The 27,905-nt window shown below is 35.4% G+C and overlaps 1 protein-coding gene across 1 annotated transcript; it reads right to left on the minus strand.

Annotated features, from left to right (window-relative positions):
* Positions 1 to 191: 191 nt before the first annotated feature.
* Positions 192 to 27,172, minus strand: pex6 (peroxisomal biogenesis factor 6). The gene is made up of 17 exons (XM_048168905.1): positions 25,977 to 27,172; positions 21,543 to 21,712; positions 21,372 to 21,455; positions 20,859 to 20,964; positions 20,622 to 20,758; positions 18,098 to 18,209; positions 17,229 to 17,431; positions 16,939 to 17,125; positions 16,544 to 16,620; positions 16,330 to 16,462; positions 11,888 to 12,093; positions 11,726 to 11,787; positions 11,510 to 11,618; positions 3,985 to 4,101; positions 3,828 to 3,905; positions 3,609 to 3,748; positions 192 to 2,002 (listed from the first exon to the last, which is right to left on the minus strand). Exons 1-17 carry the CDS (start codon positions 27,138 to 27,140, stop codon positions 1,866 to 1,868), a joined length of 3,222 nt encoding a protein of 1,073 aa, XP_048024862.1. The 5' UTR covers positions 27,141 to 27,172; the 3' UTR covers positions 192 to 1,865.
* Between the last annotated feature and the right edge of the window lie 733 nt (positions 27,173 to 27,905).

Genomic DNA, 27,905 nt, shown 5'->3' on the forward strand with positions numbered 1-27,905 from the left:
ATACTGTTGAGCCCTTCAGACTGACAGCTGACAGTCCATTACTGTGTCCTGATAAGGAATAAAATCATCCATTTAAATGTTAATATCCACTGAAAAACAAAATAACACTCTTAACAAGTTATATCATAATCCAAATGAATCATTTTGTGGCCCTATTGTCATTTAAAAAAAAAAAAAAAATCATAAAAAAACATGATTGATTTTTTTTTATTTCAAGCAGCTATTTGACACTTATGCAACTAAGAAGACATCCACATAATTATTAATTCATATTTTGATTAAAAACTGTTCTATTTGTTAGGTGAATCTCACGAAGCATGTCAAATCTGGCTCATAAATAGCCTCAAAATCAGAATAAAAAAAATAAGAAGAAATTATATTTGCCTTTTTTTTTTTACACTGACATTATTTTCACTACAGTTAGGTACATTTTACTCAAATTCTCATTACTCATTACATATCTGCACAATTTATTTTCTCAATAGTTATTCCCATTAGATTCTCATTACTATAGTACAGTGATAAATATCATCCTGCCTCCTGTCATCCTGCCTGAGCACAAATTATTAAAATTACTATATATTTATATATATATTGTTAATACAATTACAATTTTAAGCAAACTATAATTTATATATTTCATGAAAATATTTTAAAAATTATATTTTCAAATTATAAATTACAATTTTTTCATCTTTTCATCTGATTTTGGGGTGAAATATGACATTTCTGGACGATTTTCATGAGATTCACCCATTCACACTTGCTTTCAGCAACAAGCCACAGCACAATAAGTCAAAATATATGCTTGAACAGTTTGAAATTTTCACAATTTCTCTTTTAAACAATTTTGTCTTTTGTGTTCATCTTGTCTTCTATCTTGAGCTACTATGTCAAAGCAGACACATAGATTTGTTTGAAGGATCACATACGTTTACTTTCAGAGTTTTCGTTTCATTAACTTTTTGAATAAACAAGGTAACACTTTATATTAAGTCGTCCCAATTGTCCTTTGTTATATATGTAGTAACAACATGGTAATTAAGTAGTAATTACACATTTATAAAACCAGAAAATGTAAACCTTTTTTTTTTTTTTTTATTATTATTCTCATTAACATTTCTAAAAATGTACAGACATAAACCACTGTTATCAGCTCTTTTTAACATTTGCATAGCAAATTAATTGATTAATTATTACTTGAATGATCTAAAACTAAGCACTTAATATAAAGTGTGACCAATGCATGTTAAAATCAAATCCCTGAGGAGGAAGATTCATGTGAATTGTTCTATTTTCTTTTGTGTTTTTTTCTTTACGAAAAACACTGTTATAGTGTCCATCACAAACACACGACTATTAACTCACACTGTCTAGCTGAACGGTTTCTCTTTAGTTATGGTTATTGCGGTGCTAGTCATAAATCATCTCTTGCTATATTTAATCTTATCTATAGGCATGAAGTCAATGGCCTTCTGATTCTGCATTTTTCAGCCTGACTGATTTCCGTTCAAGCATGAAACCCATTAAGGAAGATGCAAAGAAATTCTGCGGGATAGGAAAGTAAACATGAGCAGGTTCCACTTACTACATAATTTACACTCTTATTCAGTTTTTCATTTTTAAAACATTACCGAAAATTATTCTACTGTGTCCTAACCACCAAGTCTCTCTCTGTTGGTGCACAATGAAGGTGATAATGCGACATGACACAATCACAGCCAATCAGAAGATATCTTGTGTTTAATATTTAGTTAGATGGACCAATGAGAGTAGTTTTATCATGTCAGGTCTGGTTAGGACACGGTGCAAAGCATTCAGCTTCAGCAGTTACCACTGGAGGAATGATTTCAGTTGGCAGAGTGTTATTTTGTGGTGAATTTGTGCTGGATGAGTTTGTATCTGTTGAGCTGCTGTTCAGAGACGGATGGCTGAAGGCCTGACAGAGCCTGTCTGAAGTCTTCTGAAGACAGAGTCAGAGCGCCGGCCTCCGAATCCACACCTGCACCGCAGACAGAGAGATGAAGAAAGATGAAGGAAAGTAGTCCAGACTTTGAGAAAGAACCAGAGAGACAGACAAGAGAGTCAGGCCAGAAACATCTTTTACTCGAGTAGACAAATGCAGACGTGACAAACGCAGACGTGAATGCTTGACCAACGCATTTCAGGAGCACATACTCAAAGTGGTAATAAATCTCAGCACACCAGAGGCTGAAAGAGTTTCCTATTAATGTCTGTGTCAATAAAATAACAAACTAACTTGCTTGAAATAAAAAAAATGACCGTAGAAGACGACAACTTACACTAATGTGCAAGTGTACATGCACTGCATGCATGATGAATCGAAGCTTGCGTAGCTAGAAGCGTTTGCGTTCACGTACTTGTGTAGAGTTTGTTTCAGGCTCAGAAAGAGTAGCTGGAATATGGACACATGGGTTTCAAGCATAAAATGTGACATTTTAATTTTTTCTTGGTTTAAAAATTTTATTCTCTAATCTTAACAAATAAAGATCTCAGCTGTAGCACTGTCAAATGCACAGACACTGTTTTGATATTTGTTTCTTAATATACTGCAAATATTTGCACTTGAGTGAATATTTTTAACATGCTGAGTCTGTCTGTGTATGCACTTTAGAAAAATTGAGGACACATTTTAATAGAATAGAAACAATATATATTATAGTCTCAAGAGTGTTTTCAGGTTACTACACAAGAGTAATGAACAAGTGTCATATTCACTTATTACTGAATTTCTTTTAAATTAGACAATATATTTATATATATAATAAATATACTTATAATAATATATAATAATACTAATATATATATATATATATATATATATAATAATTTATATTATAAATATTAATTTTGTATTTTACATTTGGCTTCTGCTCACCATGGCTGCATTTATTTAATCAAAAATGCAGTAAAAACAGTAATATTATTACAATTTAAATGATCTGTTTTCCATGTGAATATATTGTAAAATGTAATTTATTCCTGTTATCAAAGCTGAATTTTCAGCATCATTACTCCAGTCTTCAGTGTCACATGATCCTTCAGAAATCATTCTAATATGATGATTTGATGCTTATTTATTAATGTCAATGTTGAAAGCAGTTTTTGCTGCTCAATATTTTTGTGAAAACTGTGATTTGTTCCAGGATTCTTTGATGAATAGAAAGTTCAAAAGAACAGCATTTATTTGAAATAGAAATCTTTTGTAACATTATAAATGTATTTACTGTAGCTTTATTTAATGCATCCTTGCTAAATAGAAGCATTAATTTCTTTCTTTAAAAAACCCCAAACTTTTTAATGGTAGTGTGTCATAGTTTTCGCAAAACTTTCACAGCACAACTGTTTTCAACAATAATAATAATCAGAAATGCAGAATTCATGCACTCCATGAAAAACCCTGCATGTAATGACTAGTGTGTAATGACAGATGTAATGATCTGAGGTAACGGTGATGGCATTTTCATTGAACATTTGCCATTTAGTTTGACATTGTTAGTCACCTCTGCGTCACATAATCAAAAAAGCTAGTTCATTCTTCATTCGTTGATTTTTCCACATTTGTTGAATATTTGCTCATCACATACCTTCAGTGATGAGCGAAATCTTCCTTTTGATGGCGCACATCATGGCGTCCGAGCAGAGTGCATAGAGATCAGCTCCGGTCAGCTGAGGAGGGCAGGACTCCACAACCTCTGACAGACACACGCTGGGATCCACTTTAAACCTCCAAGCAGAAAGCAGAAAGTCACTACCAATAACATGCTAGAACACTAAAAGAGAGGAATGTCATGATGGACACTCACCTGCGTAAGATTGCCTTCAGAACCTGCAGCTGTGACTCTCTGTCTTCATTCACTCCAACATACACCAATTTATCAAATCTGTAACAGGGCAAATTGCTAGAAAGCAAGTATTTCATTCAAGACAGTAATCGATGAGCTATTATCTGAATCTGTTTACCTGCCAGGCCTGAGCAGTGATTGGTCCAGCAGATCGGGGCGATTAGTTGCTCCGATCACAAAGACGTCTCCAGACGAATGAAGACCATCGAGCTCTGCTAAAAGCTGCGACACAACCCTAGTGATACAAATGACAAAACTTGGCTTATGATGCAACAAGCCATCCAAACAGTAGATGCGCTAACAACGGCAAGATGATGGGTTCAATTCCCAGGGAAAGCAAGAGCTGATTAAATGAGTACCAAGAATATAATGTATGTCAATTTGGTTAAAAGTGTATGCCAATGAAACAATTCTTTAGCTGATACTATTGACATTTCTTGATTCTCGACACCAAAGAAAAAACTAATACACTATTGAACACACCTTATTTAAAAAGTTTTATATTAAAGGGAACCCCTGGTATTAAGAATTGTATGGCTTAATATAATGTAAATGATGTCTCTTTCTGAAATATGTAGTAGAAAATCCATTGAAGATTTACGTTATTTAAAAAATCTATGACATATTTGGACAATGGGCAGTGCCATTTTGTTTAGGTGCACAGTGCATTCTACGTCGATGACATCAAATGGTTACACTCGGTCAAGTCAAGTCAAGTCACCCTTATTTATATAGCGCTTTTTACAATGCAGATTGTGTCAAAGCAGCTTTACATTGATAATTGGTATATAATTTTCCTTTTAAAGAATAGTGTCAATGCAGGCAGATCAAAAGCATTGTTGAATAAATGTCAAGAATACTGTTGAATATCAAATGTCAAGTCAAATTAAATTAAATTAGGGCTGCACGATTAATTGTATTTTAATCACGATAACGATATCTGCTTCTCCCGATTGATTTTAAATAATCGTCACGATATTGGCCCACTCTATGAAAATGAACATAATTTGGAAATACTGGAAGTAATATTAGGAGTTTCGCTGTTTTATCTTTTGAAGTTCCTAAAGGTTTTACCAGTTTTCATAATGTTGATCAGCTAGAAATGATTGTTCTTTGCTTTACAAATTTGCCGGGCAATTTGAATCTGGTTTGTCTTATTGCAAACGAATTTTGTTGCTTTAAAATCTAATGTGAATACATATTACAAAGCGCTCACCAAAACCATGTTTTGTATTGATTTACCATCTAACGAAGTTATCATAGTTGGTTAAATTAAGTCGTTGTGCCACCTACAGGCCTTTTGGGTGAATTGTAGGTTGGTAAAGAACTTGCAAAATAGCCATAATTACATTACTCTTTTTTGATAGAATAAACGTAATTAATAATCGTGATTATAATTTTGAGGAAACTGTGGCACTGGCTGTCGTGTCGATGATGTCTTCACAATGGATGATCTAGTCGACTTGATCTCTGCTGATACTTCAGGGCTGCGTTGTGGTCGTATCAAGGCGCCGGTCCTCGGTCTCATCTGGAAACGGCCCGAATCCGGTTGACTACGGTAAACCTCGGGATAAACAGAAAGACTAATATTAGCGTAGATGCCATTCTTTTTCTGATGTAACGAGTACATCTGGTGTTATAGGAAGTGTTCCCGGTTCCGGCTGAACTAATTTATGCAGCCTAATAATCCTTTAACGGATTTGAAAATATAAATTTATAATGTGTTATGTGTATGCCAGGTTAAAGAGATGTGTTTTTAGTCTAGATTTAAACTGACAGAGTGTGTCTGCATCCCGAACAATGCTAGGAAGATTGTTCCACAGTTTAGGTGCCAAATAGGAGAAGGATCTACCACCTGCGGTTGATTTTGATATTCTAGGTATTATCAGCTGGCCTGAATTCTGAGATCGCAATAAACGTGAAGGACTATAATGCATTAAGAGCTCGCTTAGGTACTGGGGAGCTAAACCATTTAGTGCTTTGTAAGTAATTAACAAGATTTTAAAATCTATACGATGTTTAACAGGAAGCCAATGCAGTGACGACAGAACTGGGCTAATATGGTCATACTTCCTAGTTCTAGTAAGAACTCTAGCTGCTGCATTTTGTACGAGCTGTAGTTTATTTATCAAGCGAGCAGAACAACCACCCAGTAGAGCGTTACAGTAATCTAACCTCGAGGTCATGAACGCATGAACTAACTGTTCTGCATTCTTCATTGAGAGCATATGCCGTAGTTTAGATATATTTTTAAGATGGAAGAATGCATTTTTACAGATGCTACTAACATGGCCTTCAAATGAAAGATTGGTATCAAAGAGCACACCCAGGTTCCTAGCTGACGACGAAGACTTAACAGAGCAGCCATCAAGTGTTAGACAATATTCTAGGTTATTACGTGAAGAAGTTTTCGGTCCAAAAATTAGAATCTCTGTTTTTTCTGAATTTAGTAGTAGGAAATTACTGGTCATCCAGTTTTTTATATCAGCTATACATTCTGTTAATTTTGTGAATTGGTAAGTTTCGTCAGGGCGCGAAGAAATATAGAGCTGAGTATCATCAGCGTAACAGTGAAAACTAACGCCATGCTTCCTAATGATATCTCCCAAGGGTAGCATGTACAGAGTGAAAAGCAACGGTCCTAGTACTGAGCCTTGCGGTACTCCATATTTAACTTGTGATTGATATGACATCTCATCGTTTACTACTACAAACTGATAACGGTCAGATAAGTATGATTTGAACCATGCCAATGCAATTCCACTAATGCCAACATAGTTTTCAAGTCTATTTAAGAAAATATTGTGATCAATAGTGTCAAATGCAGCACTAAGATCCAGTAACACTAATAGAGAGATACAACCACGATCTGATGATAAGAGCAAATCATTAGTATGAGTGAGCTACTGACACTGCCCTGTGGCTATTTTTACCACAACACAACTCAGAATATAATATACGATGCCAATTTTCAGTCGATGGGCCACAAGAGAAGAGATGCAAGTCTTCACTGCTTTATTAGTGATTCTCCTGAGAAAAGAATGGGAAGTTGTGATGAATGTGGATGAATAAAACTTCCTAAAGAACAATGTCTTTGTTCTCTTCACTTTAGCCCTGATGACTTTGATACTTTTTCCATCTAAATGTTTTGGTGCAACGGTAATCTATTAATGCATGCAAGTCTTAATACCCCCGGGGTTCCTTTCAAAATACGATCAGCACAATCAGCACGATCAATTTGAGCCAGAGCGCAAAATTTGTGAGAATGAGAACATCGAAGCCATGCAATGTCTCTGTAGCTGTATGATTGACATGTAAAAATCATCTGATATGTCACCTGAATGCATTAAACACAGTTAGACGTGCTGAGAAGATGCTACTCTTTTATGCGATCAAAGATATCTTGTGCATCACAGCACACACAAGCTTTGAGCCAGTCTGTTTCAAACGAGATGTGTTATGAGCTGCCCTCATCAGTCTCCACGACAGATACGGCATTTGATTAAAGCCTACGCTTATATCCATTGGCAACTGTAAGCTCTTTCAGTAGCTCTGGTCTACTAAAAAGCCTCAAAGGCATCAGGTCTAAAGTGAAGAGAACAAAGACGGTCTTTAGGAAGTTTTAATCGTCCACATTCTTCACAAATTCCCATTCTTTTCTCCTCTTATTGCTAGTAAAGCAGTGACTTGCATCACTTCTCTTGTTGCCCATCGACTGAAAATTACAACCAAAAGCTGTTCGATGTAGTATCGTATATTATATTCCGAATTGTGTTGTGGTAAAAATAGCAGTAGCTCACCGAGTGCAACCATTTGATGTCATCGACGCAGAATGCACTGTGCACCTAAACAAAATGGCGCCACCCATTTTACACCCATATGTAATGGATTTTTTAAATAATGTAAATCTTTCATGGGTATACTACTACATATTTCAATAAGATACATTATTTACATTATATTAAGCCATACAAGTCTTAATACCAGGGGTTCCCTTTAATATAGAAACTACATTTTCTCAACTTTTCTCAGATTTCTTAAGTTTAAGAAAGTTTCTTAAGTTTAAATTTGCCTCTAGTGGTGGTGGACAGGAACAAAGTATTTTAACTTTTATTGCTGCACTTGTAATTAGACTTGTCATCAAATTGTTATGAATTAAGCAAAACGAATTAATAACTCCAACCTTCAACTACTATAAGTAGTTATACTGTGTGTATATATATATATATATATATATATATATATATATATATATATATAGTTGTATAACCATGGAAAGCAATTTATAATATATAGCAAATCTTGTCACAAGATGTAAACTATATTATCACACAGCTCTATAAAGTTGAATATATAAGTATATGCATCTATACATACAGTGTACTCACATAAAGCAAAATATACTCAATAGAAAATATCTAATAATGATTATTTTTATCATTGCATAATGTAAATTATATTATCGCACAGCTCTATAGATAAAGTTGAATATATAAATATGTCCAATGTAGTATGTAGCACGCAATGTAACATGCTACACCCAATAATGATGTTGGGTGTAGTACGGGCCAACTGAATCAGAAGCAAGGAAAGTCTACTGGAGGAAATGATGCAACAGGTGAGTGAATGGTCAACATTATTTTGTTCTGATTCAGATAGAAAATTATATTGATAAAAAACATTGTTCTCTTTAAAGTTTGTAGAGAGAGATAAATCACAGATATGAACAATTGATTAATAACAGTCAGTAAATCAAAACAGTTAACAAAGTTTCCTGTTTTTTTTTTTTTTCTAGGACCAATAATTCAACAGCTTAACAGCTTCAATTCCAGAATTTCTTGCAATAACCACTTTTCCTTTCAAACTCAACAGCATGTTCAAAAATATGAACTGTAAATGCAAAAACCAATGAATTGACTCAATTGAACAAAGTTTATGGATCAAACGACTCGATAATCAAACGAGTTGATTCAAGTTTGTGAATTAAATGATTCAGTTCAAAGAGTTGTTGAACTCTCTTTCGACCAGTTCAAGTTCAAAAGATAAAGTCTCTCATTTTCAAATGCGAATTCCACAAATCAAAGTTTTTTGTATCCAAAAAAAAACAAAAAAACAATAAAAATTGGAATTCTTCTACCAGTTGACAATTTCAAAGCACAGTTGAAACTGGAAACAGGTCCATGGGCAGCTCACCATTTGTGCACATTTAATCACATCCAATACACAGACGATTCCTCTCCAAAGGATTATATTTGGCACAAAACAGAAAACTCTCGCAGGAGATCATGTGCGACTATACTACTCAGCATGCGACTATAATGCATGAAGATATTAAGATATTATAAACATCAAAATCATGATTTTCTGTAAAGCTGCCTTGTTTGAAACAATGTGTCTTGTGAAAGCGCAATACAAATAAAATGTACTTGTTTTGAATACAGACTACTGTACTTCAGAGTTTTTTAGTTTGGCAAAATTTTACTAACTTCACTACATTCCATAGTATAGTATCTTACTTTTTACTCCAGTACATTTCATGTACTTTCCAAACATACCGTTCCTCACTATTTTGCACTGAAGAAATTGACAGCTGAGCTGATTCTTTCCAATGAACTCACACTGAATGATTTATTCACAGACTGGACTGATTCGATTGCATCTGTTCCAAAGTCAGATTGCATCTGTTCTCAAGTCAGATAAAGAGGTTTTTCTTTACAGCCTTCTGAAACACCAGGATTTGGAATTGCCCAATTTCACAATGAAATTGCACAATGAAACAGAAGTAGCGACTTAAGTACATCCAAGTGTAACAGATTATCAAAAAAATAAAAAATTAAGGAAAAATGCAGCACTACTCCGCTACCTAATACAAAATATAACTTGTATATTAATATAAATATAACCCGACGCCACTCACGCTGCTAGGAGCGATGTTTAGATGAATGTCAATTTGTGCTGTGTGCTTTCCTCTAAATAACAAAATAAACACAACAAAAATAACAGTAGTGAGAAAACCGTAGAAAAGCATCTGATCATAGCGATCATGTTATGTTTGCACGAGCTCTGCAGTTCAGCTCCCCAGTAGAGTCTTGTCACGTTTATTTATAAAGCACTTTATACAACAGATTGTTTAAAAGCAAGCAACTTTACAATATTAAACATGAAAAAAATGTGTCAATGTTGCCTTCAATCAGAATTACAACTTCAATTTCTACTACAAAGCAGCTCTCCAGTGTTTCATGTTTTTATTCGCAGACGTCTGACCTCAACGGACTTAACAGAAGAAATGAACCAGAGAAGATTTACAACTCAAAGAAGGCGGAGCCTCAGAGCCACAACCACTTATTAGGTAATCGCCACAGACCAATGGTAGTTCAAAGGAGTTTTTGGAAGCTGTTTCGAACTCCCGAAATGAACACTAAACTTCGTTTTGACCTGATTTTGTTTGAAATGACATCACACAAGTTTGTTCTTCGATTTCTTTTTAAGTATATCAGGGCCTTAAAGGGTTAGTTCACCCAAAAATGAAAATTCTGTCATTACTTCTGTCATTACTTACCCTCATGCCGTTCCACACCTGTAAGACCTTTGTTAATCTTCGGAACACAAATTAAGATATTTTAGTTGAAATACGATGACTCCGTGAGGCCTCCATAGGGAGCAATGACACTTCCTCTCTCAAGATCCATAAAGGTACTAAAAACATATTTAAATCAGTTCATGTGAGTACAGTGGTTCAATATTAATATTATAAAGCAACGAGAATATTTTTGGTGCGCCAAAAAAACAAAACAAAATAAAATCGAAATCGGCCATCACTAAATAAGTCGTTATTTATTTTCATTTTTTTGGTGCACCAAAAATATTCTTGTCGCTTTATAATATTAACATTGAACCACTGTACTCACATGAACCGATTTAAATATGTTTTTAGTACCTTTATGGATCTTGAGAGAGGAAATGTCATTGCTCCCTATGGAGGCCTCACGGAGTCATCGTATTTCAACTAAAATATCTTAATTTGTGTTCCGGAGATTAACGAAGGTCTTACGGGTGTGGAACGGCATGAAGGTAAGTAATAAATGACAGAATTTTCATTTTTGGGTGAACTGACCCTTTAATAGTCAGAATTCATAAAAGTAACTGCAATAGTCATACAAAGTAACTAATGCTGTGGTCACACTAGACTTTGAACATGTGATATTTGTACGGACACTGCAACAGTCGTGATATGATGACAAACTCTGCAGCATCTTTTTTATAAACATAAATTCAACATATCACATATAATAATAAATCCAGAAAGTAAAAATATACAATCTACCTGAATTTACTGCAAAAAATGTGCATTCTTTTAATACAGCCAAGAGGTCGCGCCTTGACTTATCGATCTATTGGTCACAAATCTTCACGTGATATGAATTCGTGTTCTTGAACTATGGAATGAGCAGAAATGCGAAACTTCTTTGCATGAGCTTGTGTTTCCAGTCTCCAGCATTCTTATGCATGTGTATGAATGGAAGTCAATGGAATGAAAAGTGTGACCGGCCCTTCATACTAAAGGAAAACTAGTGTGGTTACATTTTTTTTTTAGCGTAGCAGCAACAATCTGCACATCTGGTGTAGAGCTAAGGTTTTCTGACCTGTCCATCACCCCTCCTGAGTCTCCACTGTGGCCTCTATTAGGAGCCAAAGAGTCCAGCTCATCAAAGAAAATAATGCAGGGAGCAGCAGTTCTGGCCTTACTGAACACTGACGGAGACAGAGAGGGAAACGTTAACAAGCTCAATACAATAAATACAGTGGAAATCAGCTCATATGCATTGATTGACATTGGTAGTTTATTTGGTTACTCTTACCCTCTCTAATGTTCTCTTCACTCTGACCAACATACATGTTGATGAGTTCAGGACCCTTCACACTGAAAACAAACACCAAACACATTCATTATATGAAAACATATTCACATACAGTTTGTTACACTGCTCTCTCACTGCACTCAATACTTCTCACATACTCACCTGAGGAAGGTCATGGTACATTCGGTGGCTACGGCTTTAGCCAGCAGAGTTTTTCCAGTGCCAGGCGGCCCATAGAGCAGCAGACCGGAGCGCCGCAGCCCCAGTGAGAGCAGCTCTGGATGCTCCAGAGGAAGCTGAATAGTGTCCAGAATCTCCTTCTTAACCTGCTGCAGTCCACCGACGTCCTGCCATCTCACTGACGGGATCTAAGATACAGAAGAGAGGATAAACTCTGAGCCTTAAGACGCACCTACAGCTCTAATGCATGAGATTTAACTGCTAGTTAAGTAAATTGTAAATTATGACAGAATTTTTAACTCTGTGAACTTTTAGGACTTTAAGAACACAATTTGTTAAAAATATTGATAACACTTTACAAAAAGGTTTCTTTAGTTAACTACTTTAGTTAACTACAAAAGTTAACATGAACTAAGAATTAACAATACTTCTACAGCATTTCTGAATCTTAGTTGATGTTAATTTCAGCATTTACTTATACATTATTAAAATCAAATGTTGTATTAACTATCAACTGTGCAGGCCTCCTTCCCTTTCCTTTCCCTATGTATAGATAAAATGCTATTAAAATTATTCCAGTTCACATGGATCCCCGGAAACGACTAATAATTCTGTATTATGCGGACCAGACAAGTAATTTGGCAATGTCACTTTGTAAAGAAAGATAAAGCATCTGCGCACATACACATTCAAATGCACAAACCTATAGACTAGACATGTAAATGAACGGCAAGAACACATTAAAAGTCTTCTGTGTTCATTTAAAAAGGTGTAATTTAAGCAAACCCTAAGTTAATAATTAACTATTTTTTACAACGGAAGTGATTCAATCAAAAACTTAATTTAGCTCTATAATAACTTTTTCCTAGAGCTGCTGTAAAGCCAAAATAATCTGTCCATTAAATTTCCTATTATCACTGTGAAGCTGCTTTGAAACAATCTGTATTGTAAAAAGCACTATATAAATGAAGATGAGTTGACTATTTGTTAACATTAGTTAATGCAATATGAACTAACATGAACAAAAAATGAACAGCTGTATTTTTATTAACTAACACTCACAAAAATTCATAAATACTGTAACAAATGTATTGCTCATTGTTAGTTCGTGTTAGTTAATACATTAACTAATGTTAACAAATGGGACCTTATTGTGAAGTGTTACCAAACTATTTAAACATGAAAACAATACCTGTGTGAAAAAGAACTGCTTTTGTATTTAAAGGGTTAGTTCACCCAAAAATGAAAATTATGTCATTAATGACTCACCCTCATGTCGTTCCAAACCCGTAAGACCTCTGTTCATCTTCGGAACACAGTTTACGATATTTTAGATTTAGTCCGAGAGCTTTCTGTCCCTCCATTGAAAATGTATGTACGGTACACTGTCCATGTCCAGAAAGGTAATAAAAACATCATCAAAGTAGTCCATGTGACATCAGTGGGTTAGTTAGAATTTTTTGAAGCATCGAAAATACATTTTGGTCCAAAAATAACAAAACCTACGACTTTATTCAGCATTGTATTCTCTTCTGGAATCCTTTCCATTGAATTGATTCCATTGAATTGATTCCATTGAATCCTTTCATCTGTCGGCGTTGGTTTTTGGAGATTAGGACATCCGCGACATGCACACTTACGCACCATTTTAAAAAATATAGCAATACCAAAATACAAACAATGTAGAATAGCTTGAATGCAGCGTGCATCTCCCTCAGACTGTAAACGAAGCTCTGGCGCACCAGATAACACGTCAGCAGTGTCTTACATCAGCAGCGTCACTGCAGAGTCGTGAACCACACTCCGGAGCAGAAGGGGGCAGTAATGCACCAATAAGCTGGATGCCAACCGCCGTAAAACAGGAAAGAAGAAGCGGAGTCGTGAACGCGGATTGACAACAGACCCGGAGGAGAATACAATGCTGAATAAAGTCATAGTTTTTGTTATTTTTGGACCAAAATGTATTTTCGATGCTTCAAAATGTTGCAGATGTCCTAATCGTCAAAAACAACCACAGCGACGTAAAAGTGCATTATCACACCGACAGATAAAAGGATTCAATGGAATCAATTCAATGGAATCAATTCAATGGAAAGGATTCCGGAAGAGAATACAATGCTGAATAAAGTCGTAGTTTTTGTTATTTTTGGACCAAAATGCATTTTCGATGCTTCAAAAAATTCTAACTGACCCTCTGATGTCACATGGACTACTTTGATGATGTTTTTATTACCTTTCTGGACATGGACAGTATACCGTACATACATTTTCAATGAAGGGACTAAAAGCTCTCAGACTAAATCTAAAATATCTTAAACTGTGTTCCGAAGATGAACAGAGGTCTTACGGGTTTGGAACGACATGAGGGTGAGTCATTAATGGCATAATTTTCATTTTTGGGTGAACTAACCCTTTAATGTGCACTTGTTGTTTACTTTTAAATCCTAAAAGTATATTACTTTTATAGTCTTCATAGACATGAAAGTATACTTTCACGACTATGTTTCTTATCATGTTTTAGTACACGCGGGTCTATGAATATGCTAATTAGCCCCGCCTCCACTCACACGAGCTCTAAGAACCACTCGGTCTTAGCCTCATCTTTATACAGCCAAGTTAAGCAGGGTCTGTACCTGCTCAAAATTCTGTGTAAAGAGGCAATGCCGCATAAAAGCAAACCTAAAATATGCTGGGTCGGACCCACCTTAGCCCCTATCAAAGTACTGAGGTAAACGTTGCACAATGGTATCGTTTTTTTACAATGTCAGACACATGACGGTAATTAATATGATTAGCCTTTTGCTTGACTACATTATCAAACAGCTGCTTACAATGTATTGCTAATGTTACAAAAACCAAGTTCCTGTTCACCATCTGAGTCTGCCTTCTAAAAATCAGTATCCTTAGAAATGCTTTGAACAACTCAGTGGAGAAAGGCACATGCTGTAGTTCATCATAACATCGTAATATACATCATACACCCGCTATATTACTAAATCTACCCGATTTTTTATATCAACAGAAAAATATACGGGGATAACCAGTTCTGAGTGGTTATGGTTAATGATATGCTAAAGCCCGCCAGTACGTTGACGTGATTGGTTACAAGGTAGTTTGTGACGTTACAAACACAAGCGTTTTCAAACCTCGTTTTTGAAACTGTCTTTAGATCACTGCAGTTTTAAATAGAAAATACTCAGCAATGGTGATGATTTATAAATTTGCAAATGGTTTGTTTTAAAGCATATTAAAAACACCACATAGACATATAAACAACATTAAAAACTTGATTTTCACCACAGGGGAACTTTAACACACTTAAGTACGCTTTTAAAAAATGCATCAAATAACTCTCTCAATTGTAGTCTGTTATTTGATATTACATTTAAAGTAATTTAAAATGCACTAAATTACAACTATGTAATTACAGATATACAGTCAAACCAAAATTTATTCACACCTTGAACATTTCATTCATTAATACAGTTTATTCACTAGAGTTTAAAAAATGGTAATAAAATATGACAAGATCTCAGAGTTAAACTGTGTCAGAAAACATTATTCATAATTATGTCAGATAACACAAGCAAAACATGGTCAGGTCAAAGTGTCTGAATAATATTTGGTTCCAAATTTTTATCAATTTTACTGGTAGTCCACTGTATAAAGAATTTTTGGGTATAATATGTCAAGGTTTATTTTTCTATCCTCACTTACATAAATGAACTATAGTGTCCTGCACCCACTAGTAAAAAATATATCAAAAATATCAAAAATGTATGAATAATTTTGGGTTTGACTATTTCAATACATACAAGTTTCAATAGAAATGACATTAAAGTATACTTTAGTTTACCATAATTGCTTTTCAGTACAGTCAGCAGTACACTTTAACCATATTTCAAAGACAACAGAATAAACTAATTAATATCTCAAAGTGACGGCACCCATTGACTTCCATTATATGAATCACAGAGGACCACGGTTTCAGCTAAAAATTTTCTTTTCTGTTCTACTGAAGAAAAAAAGTCACTTTCATCTTAGATGGCCTGAGGGTGAGGAAATTAACAGCAAATCTTTGGGTGGACTATCCCTTTAAATATTCGGTAACACTTTATTTTAGCATGTTTGTAATATGTTACATGTAGTTACTGTAGCAATAACAGTAAATTATGCATAATTACATGCAACTAATCCTAAACCAAATCATAATCCTAACCCTATATCAGTACATGTAGTTAATTATTATTTTTCAAGTACTTAAACATAATACATTTTAACAAAGACACCTTAAAATAAAGTGTAGCCGTATATTCATTTTAAAAGTGTATTATTTCCATAATAAGTACTGTTTTTTAAAGTATGCTAAAGAGTATTTCATTTCTACAAAGGCCTCAAAGAAAGAAAAGCAAAGGCAACTGTACTTTTGGTGCTCCAATGGCTTGTGAATGCGCCTCCTGCAGGACATCCAGTGCTGTGCTGAAGTCCTCAGACGTGATGCTCACCCCAGAGACACACAAATCCTCCTCTTCCAGTTCACTCGCCGCATCTGGAAAACTACACACCAAAAACACCACGCCAGTTTCTGGAACAATAACCATGAATGGAGTGGCTGACTGCACCTGGGTAAAGACTTACTACGTCTTCAGAAGTCTTCTGTGAGCGGCTCTTCCAGCATTGTTAAGAAGTGCGCAAAGATCTCCTAAAACGAAACCCTACGGAAAAAACACAGAAACAAAGTCAACATGAAACGGTTCTGGGAATCCATTTTACTCGCGTAATGTGATATAATGCAGCAATTTCCATTGAAAGCAGAGCAATTTAAACATTTACAAACATTTTCTTCTTTGCAATAACATGTTCCAATAAATTGTTCACAATTTGACCAGGAACATGTATATATATATATATATATGTATATATATATATATATATATATATATATATATATATATATATATATATATATATAAAAAATGCATATGGTCAATCTGACTGCACAGATGAGATGGATGATCAGTCAGTTGTCTCACAGCTGTCTGTTTGGCTATCTTGCCCAGATTGACGTCTTTTCCCAACAGCAGGTCCTCACTGAGACTGGACAGCATCGTCCTCCGCTGCTCCTCAGAGAGACTCTCTATCACCACCTGGTGCACAAACGCTGCCATCACATCTGAGGACAACTCTCTCTGGCTGCTCACAGACCCCACTACAACCACACTGCAGAAGCAGAGGAGAAGGTAAGGGTGGGTGATATACCAGTAAAATTTACCTTTCCCTATTTCTCTTTATGTTGCAGGCGTTTGGCATGTTGGCACCTCACCTGGCATGAACAGCTGCTACGAGTTGGCAGAGTGTGGACGTGACCCTGGAGTCTGCCTCAGTGCCATCCCGTGGTTGGCCGAGTAGCTGCAGGTTTCTTAGCAACAAAACACATGGGTGATGGAGCTCTGCTCTCTCAAAGACAGACTTCATCTTAGCCTCGCAAGCAGCTGCAGTGTCGGCGCAGAGAGTGACGCAGTCCACCTGCACACATGAGCAGGAATATACAGCCTCATTTACAAATCTACTCATATCATAACTTTATACCATCCAATATGGCCATAATATGGGTCATTGCTGTGACATTCGTCCCCTCATTATAATTTAGTTAAATCATGGCAACAAATTTCTACAATGTGGCTATGAATAAACTAAAATTAAGAAACAAATGAGTAAAATGTGGTCACAATTTAAATAAAATGAGGGAACTAATTAGTACAATGTGGCCACATTTTAAACAAAACAAAAAAAGAATCAACGAATTAAACTGAATGAGGGAACTAAATAATAAGTTCTGGGGATGAATTCTTAATTCATGGATGAAATAAAGTGTAGGGCTCCATAGAAAATAAAGAAATGTTGACAAAAAATACATATACAAATATTTAATTCAGTGCATAAAACTATCAATGAAAATAGTTAAATTATGATTAAAATGTACAAGTTTACCCAATATTTGTTTTAGCTTATTAGAGCATCACGTTTGTTAGCTTAGCTACATGCTAGCATCAAACTCTACCAGAATCAATTGTGTTTTTTGTGTGCTTCACAAGAGAGGATTTTAATGATCATAACTTGACAGAACTTGAAGATTTTGACACTCAAAAACACAAGACTCAAGAAAAATAATGAAGAAAAATCAAAGATCACTTTAATCAGATGCAGATGAAGCCTCCTGCTAGCTGCTTTCACCGCCGTAACTTTACCAGTGCCGTTCGGACCCATCAGAAGAACTGAACAGCCTCGCTTTAATGTAAGAGAGCTGCAATAAAATAATGTAAAAAAAAAGAAAAAAGAAAAAAGTAATAGTATTTTAATATATTTAACATCTTGTCAATTCAGCATTTCCATCTATATATATATATATATATATATATATATATATATATATATATATATATATATATATATATATAGTAGCAGCTAGTTCAGACATCTTCTAATGCAGTACTTCTCCACCAGGGAGCAGTACTGCAAAAAGTATTTCAATTAATAAATTAGTATGAATAAATGCATTTAAATCCAGCCTTAAAACACATAAAATCAAGATGTAAACTGAAATCATGTTTTTATATTTCCCTCAACTCTTTCCCCGCCAACTCTTTTTTTATATATATTAAGTTGCCAGCCAGTGCCAGCTTTTTTGGTAATTTTCACAAAAAATTTCATGGCCTCCAGAATATTTTGTTGTATGAAAATCTGGGGCGTAACAGTCGGTGTTATGTTGAGATTCGCCTGTTTTCCGGAAGTCTTTTAAACAAATGAGATTTATATAAGAAGGAGGAAGCAATGGAGTTTTAAACTCAATGTATGTCTTTTCCATGTACTGAACTCTTGTTATTCAACTACGCCGAGGTAAATTCAATTTTTGATTCTAGGGCACCTTTAAGGCTAAAAGTAGCTCCTAACTTGCCGATTTAGGAGAAACTCTCAAAAATAATGGATGTGTCAGTCCTAAAATTAGGAATAAATTAGAAATAAAATTAGAGTTTATTTATTGAATATATTTTATTGAGTATTTCACAACTCATTTTAGCTCTAAAACTAGCTCCTAAATCTGTGAAAAGTTAGGAGTAGTCAAGAGGAATCTTAAGTCACTAAGACCAAATCACAAACAATCCTAAAATGGTTGTTGCCAGCAATCCAGCTCAGAAATCTGCCCAAAGACACCATTGAGACAACAGAGCCTTGGGTGATGAGCCTTTTCTTCATAAATGCAATCAATATTTTGATTTATAGATTTTAATCTGCAATGACATAACATAAATGTTCATTTATGTACAGGCAAAATGATGAATGATGGAGAATAAAATATTGTGGTCAAGTTGAAAATAATATCCTATCGTCAATTGATTGTAGTCATGAACTATTTTAACGATGTCTTTACTACTTTTCTGGACCTTGAATGAGGTAATTATGTTGCTTTCTATGGGGGGATAAAAAAACTCGAATTTCATCAAAAATATCTTCATTTGTGTTCAGAAAGATGAACGAATGTCTTACGGATGTGGAACGACATGAGGGTAAGTAATTAATTACAGAATAGAAAGAACAAAGCCTCTGCTTTTAAACAATAAAACCCATTTTATTCTATAGCTTCATATATAATTTTTTTAACACCAATTTATTGTGGGTAAGTTTAATTTAAAAAAAGTAACATTCTGAACAAAAAGCTGAGGAAATCACATTTTTTTCCCCCAAAGACTTCAACGTGCGTAAGCAATGCTTTTATCACTTGTTTCTGCTTCTTCTTCGCCTGTGTTTTAATCCAGAGATTCTGTACTCTTGCAATAGTGAAAACACGGAAAGCCCGAAAATTCTGTCAATGGCGGGAAGTTAGTAACTATTGTTTTTATTGAAGAATATACATTACAGAAATACAAAATCGTGGTTAGTTTATTTAATATATAAATACTCTAAGATTCTGTTAATAAAAAATGTTTCAACAAGAGCAGCTTTGTAATAATTAAATCAGAAATAGTTATAAAGGCAGAGATATAAATTCAGAATTGAGAGTAAAGTCACAATTTTAAGAAATAAAGTCAGAATTTTGAAATATAAACTCACAAGTCTGACTTTTTACTCACAATGAGTTAACATCTCGCAATTCTGAATATTTTCTCAGAATTTCCCCCTTTTTTTTGCTTGCCTTGGCAAGGTCAGACTGATATATCTTCTACAAGATATATCAGTCTGGTCAGTCCGCCCTCCGTCGCGATTCGAGTCAACTCCAAACCGTACCGTGCAATCAGATTCATTTATTTCAGTGACGCAAACAGCGTCACTCTAGTGCGGCGAAAGTCCCTTCAATATCAACAAAGATTCTTTTACTTTTCGTTGTTGACTCTCTTGTCGCTTTGCTAACGTCATATCCGCCCTTCTCTGATTGGTTTACTCCGCTTCCTGTTTGCGCGGATTTGCTCCGCCCTAGAAATCGAATTGATTCAATGGCCGACCAGACTCATCCGCTGGTACAGTGGTGATGTAAACTCGCATTTTTAAGTTATAAAGTCATAATTACATGATATAAACTCACAATTGCAAGTTTATATCTCAAAATTGCAAAAAAAAAATTCTCAGAATTGTCGCCTTTTTTCACAGATGTAAACTCGCAATTGTGAGAAAAAAGGTCATAATTGTAAGATTGAACCATGGTGGAAACAAGCTTCCATACCTTTCAGTGAGGTGCGGTTGGATGATAGTGAGCAGTTGCTCCACAGTGCTGGACAGACCAGGAGGACAGAGACTCGTCCAGAAAGACAAACCCTTCAGCAGCACAGAACAGGGAGACGGGCTGTGGGTGGCGCCTCCCTATGGACAGCCAATCAAAGCTTGAATCTGCATTTAAGAACTGTATAGCAGAGATATAACATAGAATATTCTGACTTCCATGAATGTCTTCATTTCTCACCATGTATAGTGAAGTGTGACTGGAATCAGCCAGATATGAAGAAACCTCTTCCTCTTCAGCAGAAAAACCACACACCTGCTTTACTTGGAAATACAGCACTGGCCACCTGCAAATCACAAAACCTGCATGAGGTTTGGCTTTCAAATATCATTAAAGGGGACCTATTATGCCCCTTTTTACAATAAGTAATATAAGACTCAGGTGTCTCCAGAATGCGTCTGTGAAGTTTCATCTCAATATACTCCACAAAATTATTTATCCGTGCACATCATCGTTTTAAATTCTCCCTCTTGCAGTAAACATCTCTTCTCTGATGACGTGTGTAACCTGTCACTCACATGAGATCCACCAATAGCAAACCACAACCATCCATGGACAAAATAAGACCTACCCTACATTTGTTCTTGTTTCAGAAGCCTTTTCAATCAGATATACGTCATAATGGGAAAAAAAGACTATTGCAAATTCAGTTTCATGCCGACTTTAAAGGAACTACTGAAAATAAACCAGCACCTGAGGATTCCTTCAGAGCTGTTCTCTATAAGATCAGGATGTCCTTCCGATGGGATTCCCAATATATTCCCCTGCTGAACAAGCCTGAAAACAAACACAACATTCAGGAAAAACAAAAAGATAGAGAGAGTAAGACTTTGCTATAAATGGCTGAAAATGAGCTCTGAGCACCTGGGTGTGCTGAAGTGTTTGTAGAGGATGCTGTCGAACGGCCCGTGCGAGCTGTAGTCGGGCGATATGATGGCTTCAATGCGCAGCTCTTTCGCAAACGTCGGCATAGCAGATCGACACGCGCTTGCGGACATCTGAGACTCAGTGTGCCATGACACCTTATTCCACCTCTGCTTGAATCAAGTTACAAAGAAATGCTCATTGCATATCCGTTCACATGGTCGGCCATCAGACCTTCCTGAATATTACCATACATTAATAGATGATAAACAGACCGATATCTGTCCATTTGAGATTAGCAGTAGTCAATAACCAGAGCTGTTTTGGTAATTCTGATTAAAAAAATTTATAAAATAAGCATTCATTTATCTTTCAGCTACTTCAATACTAAATAAATTGCATAGGTCATTCCAATTATGATGTAACCTTTTGTGATTTATATTATATAGCATATCTATAATTTATATTCTTGCAAAAACAAACTTTGTTGTTGCCAAGTTCTACATATAAAGTTGGAACTTGGATATATAAGTTTGTCCAAGTTTGCATTAAGTTGCATAATGTAAACTATATTATCGTCCAGCTTTAACCTGCTAAATACAACTATAAGGCATAAAGATATTAAGATATTATAAACATTAACATCCTGAATTACTGTAAAGCTGCTTTGAGACAATGTGTGTTGTGAAAAGCTCTATCACAGCTAACAGTGAATGTTCTCAGTCAAAGTTCTTTCAAGGTTCTCTCAAAGTTATAAACAAACATTCTTCAACATTAATAGAACATTTGTTCAACGTTATCAGGGGCCGTATGTATAAAGCCGCTCGGAGTAAAATTTTAGTCTTAAGTAACTTTAAATGTAATGTAAAATCAATGCTCTAACTGTAGAAATGAAAATAGTAATTACATTTTTTGGTAACTGGAAAAATGCAGCAGTGCACCAATGATGACTTGGACCCATCAGTGCAAAGTGAGCAGGCTCTAGAACTGTTGCTAAACTTACAATGCCAAAATTGAAGTGCGAAGGGTTTTTTTTTTAATGACCCTACACTTTTGCTTAAACCATCAAAATATGAGGAAAACATTTTTATTTTTTATGTTTATATTATTTAAATGTTTTAAAATATGAGGGAAGAATAAAATGAACTAAGTAATCTGACAACATTTTTGGCAAAAAAAAGCCAAACTACAGCACAACTACATTGTCTACAACGTAATTAATTTTTAATATTTCACTGGTCCTTTTGTTTTTGCATGTGTTCATAATTTCTTTGAATGACAGCCTGGCCAAAAATAATGTCTGCACAATTTCATGTTTCATTTCATTATCACATATAAAACAATTGACTCAAAGCACAGCTACGCAACATGCTTACATATTTTAACATATTTTTAAAAATATTTTAACTAAGGGTGAAGATGTCAATTTTCCTAGGCTGGACGTCACTTTTGGCAACTACTGTATGCCTGTTCATTGATTTTCCAGCTGACCATCAAACCATGAGGCAAAAGCAAGCCACTTTTATGTTGACTGTGGGCTTTCCTGGAAGAGTTGGAGCTGTTGATGAACTCGTATTCATATCATTGATCCAACTGTAGATGAGGAGACATATATCAATAGAAAAAGATTCCACACCATCAATACTAATTTATGATCATTTTGCACAATGCAAAGCTATTTTCCAAAATAAATTTAAATATTAAAACATTTCAGTGTCTTTTTAAATGATTTTTTTTTTTTAATTGCATTAAATGATTGGTGTTATGCTGCTGTGACTTCACCCTTGCAGGCTCGCTACTGGCTGATTCAGAGGTTGAGGGCGGCCATTTTAAGTTGACATCATTGTAGTCCTTACCCCAGTTTCACAGACAAGGCTTAAGCTATTCCTAGACTAAAATGCATGTTTGAGCTGTTTTAACTGAAAGTAACTTGGACTGACACATATTAAAATATGTCAGTGCCATTGTTTTGTCTCAAGATTCGCACCAGCAATGTTTTTTTCTAGGGTACATAATACCCTAATTGAACAAATACCCTAATTGAACAAAGGCCTAATCCTGGCTTAGGCTAAGCCCTGTCTGTGAAACCGGGCCTTAGTTTACAACACCTAAGTCAGCACTTAAGAATCAATCTTAGACTTTACTAAAAGTTGCTTTTAGCTTCTTTATAAAAGTCTTGTAACTAAGACATTTTTAACACTTAAGGTAAAACCTTAATTTGTAACATTATGTGCCACCTCAGTCAGCACTTAAGAATCAGTCTTACACTTTGCTGAAAGTTGCTTTTACCTTCTTTATAACTAAGAATTTTTTGACACTTAAGTCAAAGCTTAAGACTGCTCTTAAGAGCATTTTTGAAAAGTTTTATACATACGGGTGTAAAACTTCTCAGAAATGCTCTTAAGAACAGTCTTAAGCTTTGACTTAAGTGTCAAAAAATTCTTAGTGAAAAGTAGGAGTTTTCTAAGAGTAGGAGACTTTTATAAAGAAGCTAAAAGCAACTTTCAGCAAAGTGTAAGACTGATTCTTAAGTGCTGACTGAGGTGGCACTTAAGTGTTCCATATTAAGGACTACAATGATGTCAGTGCCCTAAACCAGTGTATCAGCCAATAATGAGCCTTCAAGGGTGAAGTCACAGCAGCACCACACCAATCATTTAATGTAATTATAATAATTTAATTAATACACTGAAACTATAATATTTAAATATATTTTTAAAAATGTGCTTTTCAATGTGGACAAATTAGTATTGATGCTGTGGAATCTTTTTCTTTTCATATATGTCTGCTCATTTACAGTTGGAGCAATGATATGAACATGAGTTCCATCATCAATGGCTCCAACAACTCCAGGGAAGCCCTGAAATTTTCATAAAAGTTGCTTGCTTTCGCCGCATGGTTTGAAGATCAATTGGAAAGCCAATGAACTGCCATACAGTAGCGGCCAAAAGTGACTTCCGGCATAGGAAGATTGACATACAGTATTCACCCTTTAGTTAAATATTATTAAAAATGTGTTAAATATTTTGTAAGCATATTGCATAGCTGTGCACGAAGTCACCTGTTTTATTTGTTATAACTCAATGAAACATGCCAAATTGTGCAACATCATTCTTGGCCAGGCTGTCATACAAAGAAATTATCAACACAAACAAGAGTGGACCAATGATATATTAATAACTGATAATGTTGCTGTTAATGTATGTTTTTTTTCCTGTGAGCTTTTTGGTTTTTCTAAAACCTGTTTTGCTGCAGTTTTCCTTTTTTGCCAAACAATTTTGTCAGATATATGCCTTCAGTAAGCTTAGTGTTTTGTTCTTCCCTCGCATTTTGAAAATATAAATATAAAAATATTTTCCTCTTATTTTGATGGTTTAAACAGACTTTTAGTCTGAAAAGACTTTTAATAAAAAAATCTGCACATCACTTTTGGCCACTTTGGTGTGCTCAGTGCCACAGTAGTGCTATTTAAGACCCTGGTAACTGTGGACTGAAGGGCACAAGTCATCATGTGCAGACTGCTGCATTTTTCCAGTCAAACAAAATGTCAGTCCAAAAAATGTAACTAAATTTCTACAGCGAGAGCATTGATTTGTAGAGTGGGAGAAGTTATTAAATATCTTAATAGGTCAGTTATATACATTATATATTTTTGTTGGAAAGTGTGCAACCTTCTCATCTCTGCTGCCATCTTGTTACTCCTAACTAGGTTAGAAGACCTCTCCAGCACTTTTAAATGATGTACTGTAGGAGTTCTAGGAATTCTAGGAATAAGAGTAAAATTATGTCATTCTTATAATTTTGACACACTTAAGACTAAAATTTTACTCTGAGCGGCTTTATACATATGGCCCCAGGTCTTTGATGTTTTCAAAACTTAGCACAAAAACTTCATTTATACATTTTTTTCCCTGAAACATTTAAATGAATGTTCATCTAAAATTTTTAAATGTTATTCTTGTTTCAGACCGTTCAGCTAACATTCAAAAGTAATGCATAATGTTGAAAAATTATAAAATGGAAGGTTTCCTAATGTTCATTTAACCAAGAATGGGGGTGCTTAATGTTTAAAACATATAAAAATCAGGATGATTTAAATGTTAAGAGAACATCAAGAAATAATGTTTTACAACTTAATAGGAACGTTGGTAAAACATTCTTAAAATATATTTTTGTTAGCTGGGATACAAATAAAATTGACTACATTTTTTTTTTATAAAAGGGCATGCCAGACCTAGGCAACTAAATTATGCAAATGCAAGAAAATAGCCATAGCTCATGGCAAATCTGCTCAAACCAAGTAATAAAATTATATAAAATTCATCAAATATTCTTACTCGTTTGCTAATTTCCATTTTTAAAAATGTGAATTCAATATTTTAATAACTTAAATTAGTTGAGCATCACTATCAGAATTATTCCAAACACCTTCACCTTAATTTTAATGGCCTTATTTCCAACAGGTACTGCCATCCCATCTGACAGGTTAAACCACTGAACTGGTGAAATGAAGCCCACATTGTCATTTCCATCCATGTCTTGGTGTCTAACCATGTCAAAGGCTTTGATTGCAGCCAGATGAACACGCCCCTGCCTCTTATAGGGAACTTTACAGCTGCTTTCACGTTGACCAGTGACAGGACTCTGAGCCAGAGGCGTCTTCTTGGCCTTGTCTGCTGGGACAGATGCAATGACCCACTCCCCGTTAAACACACCCAGCTTCAGTAACAAGCTCTTGCTCACGAAAATAGTGCTGTCGATGTCCAAGCCTTCATTCTGCTCTAGTCTGGACAGAATTCCTCCTGGTTTCTGGAGATCTGAGACATGAACCACCCGGATGTCAAGTCTGCATTCAAGAGCCTGTAAAAAAGCACTGAAGTCCAATACTTTGCTGTTCAACAAAGAGCTGCCAGAACTCAAACTGTTGGCATACTGGGCGAAATCAGAGACGAACAGAGAGGAACCTGACAGTCTGCTCATGATGCTGGTGTTGGTCAGGTCCAGATCTCTGCAGTCTGACACCACCACACTCGTGTCCACTGTTATCTTGCCCTGGCTGACAGGTGCGCACTCCAGCACCATCACATCTGACATCTGCACCTGCGCTGCTTCTTCACCTAGTAAATGATGGTAGGGTATCAGAAGCGCGTCGCCCTGCCTCGCCAGCAGAGTCTGTCCGTGACAGGACGCCAGGACCAACAGACCATTGCAGAACTTCTCTGAAGAAGCCCATTTAAAGCTCTGCTTTGTCCGAGCACCGATCACAATCTTCTTTAAAGGCAGCAGGGACTGTGGACGAACCGTTCCCAGTGAATGCTCCTTCAATCCGTAGTGTTTAAAGAAAGATCTACTCGCATAAACAGCGAGACACGTGTAAATGTTTACATCGGTGTCTTCATCTGGAGTGATGTGCGCGCACACCAAAAAGCCCCGATTAGAGGGTGACTGTTTGTCCGTCGATGAAAATAACAGCGCGTATGTGGGTTCAGTGTAGTCTGGAAACTGTTGAGTGAATTGTGATTTGTTGATAAGCACGTGCAGAGGATGAATATGTGATGGAAAGTCATCAAGACACTGCAGCTTCACAGGGGCCGCCATGTTGAATACGCGCGCATGCGCAGTAAAACGAGGGAACCTGACTGCTGAATAAGCGGGTAGATTTTTGTTATGCTCTTAAATTATTATTTTGTGTAAATGCTACTTTCAGGAATGTGAATGTAGAAGGTTTTTTTTTTTTTTTTTTTTTCTTCAAATCAGAATTGTAGTCCTATCTATATATTTAAACATTAGCGGGTAATATGAAAACCATAGACGTTTGGTTTATTTATTTTTTTGTTTTGTTTTGTTTTAAATATACTTTTTTAGCGTACAATCTATCCAACAAGACGTCGATCCAACCATCGTCGTTTTTTCTGATCCATCAAGTGCCCCCTGGAGGAATAACTAACGTGTTTCTCATAAGAAGTAGTTATTGGCTATATATTACTGGACCCCCAATTCAGAAAGTGAAAATAGTGTAGTGTCTTAATTTCCTCCAATAAAATAAATGTGCTGAAAGTACTTTAAAATAAAATGAATTTGCAGATAATACAATGAAATGTGAAATAAATTGCAACTTCTTCATTACAAATGTGTTATTAGAACGATATTTAAATTCATGATATAGGAATATGTGACGTGTCAATATTCAGTCAGTCTGCAGAGAAATAGCCTAGTCCTAAAAGCTTACAACACAATTTGTGAAATATAACTTGTGAAGGTAATTGTGTGTAGTATACAAAAATGGCATATTATAAAATAATAATAATTTGTGATATTAATTTTTTTTTTTATGTACAGTCAGCTAATGGAAATGCATGCATT

Source organism: Megalobrama amblycephala, linkage group LG2, assembly GCF_018812025.1.
Source record: "Megalobrama amblycephala isolate DHTTF-2021 linkage group LG2, ASM1881202v1, whole genome shotgun sequence".
Classification (NCBI taxonomy): Eukaryota; Metazoa; Chordata; class Actinopteri; order Cypriniformes; family Xenocyprididae; genus Megalobrama; species Megalobrama amblycephala.

Coding starts and splice junctions, on each gene's coding strand:
- pex6 (XM_048168905.1), bottom strand. CDS start 27,140: ATGGCGGCCCCTGTGAAGCTGCAGTGTCTTGATGACTTTCCATCACAT. Junction 17,126..17,228: donor GTAGCAGCTGTTCATGCCAG/GTGAGGTGCCAA, acceptor CTGCTTCTGCAG/TGTGGTTGTAGTGGGGTCTG. Junction 11,788..11,887: donor TGTACCATGACCTTCCTCAG/GTGAGTATGTGA, acceptor GTTTGTTTTCAG/TGTGAAGGGTCCTGAACTCA.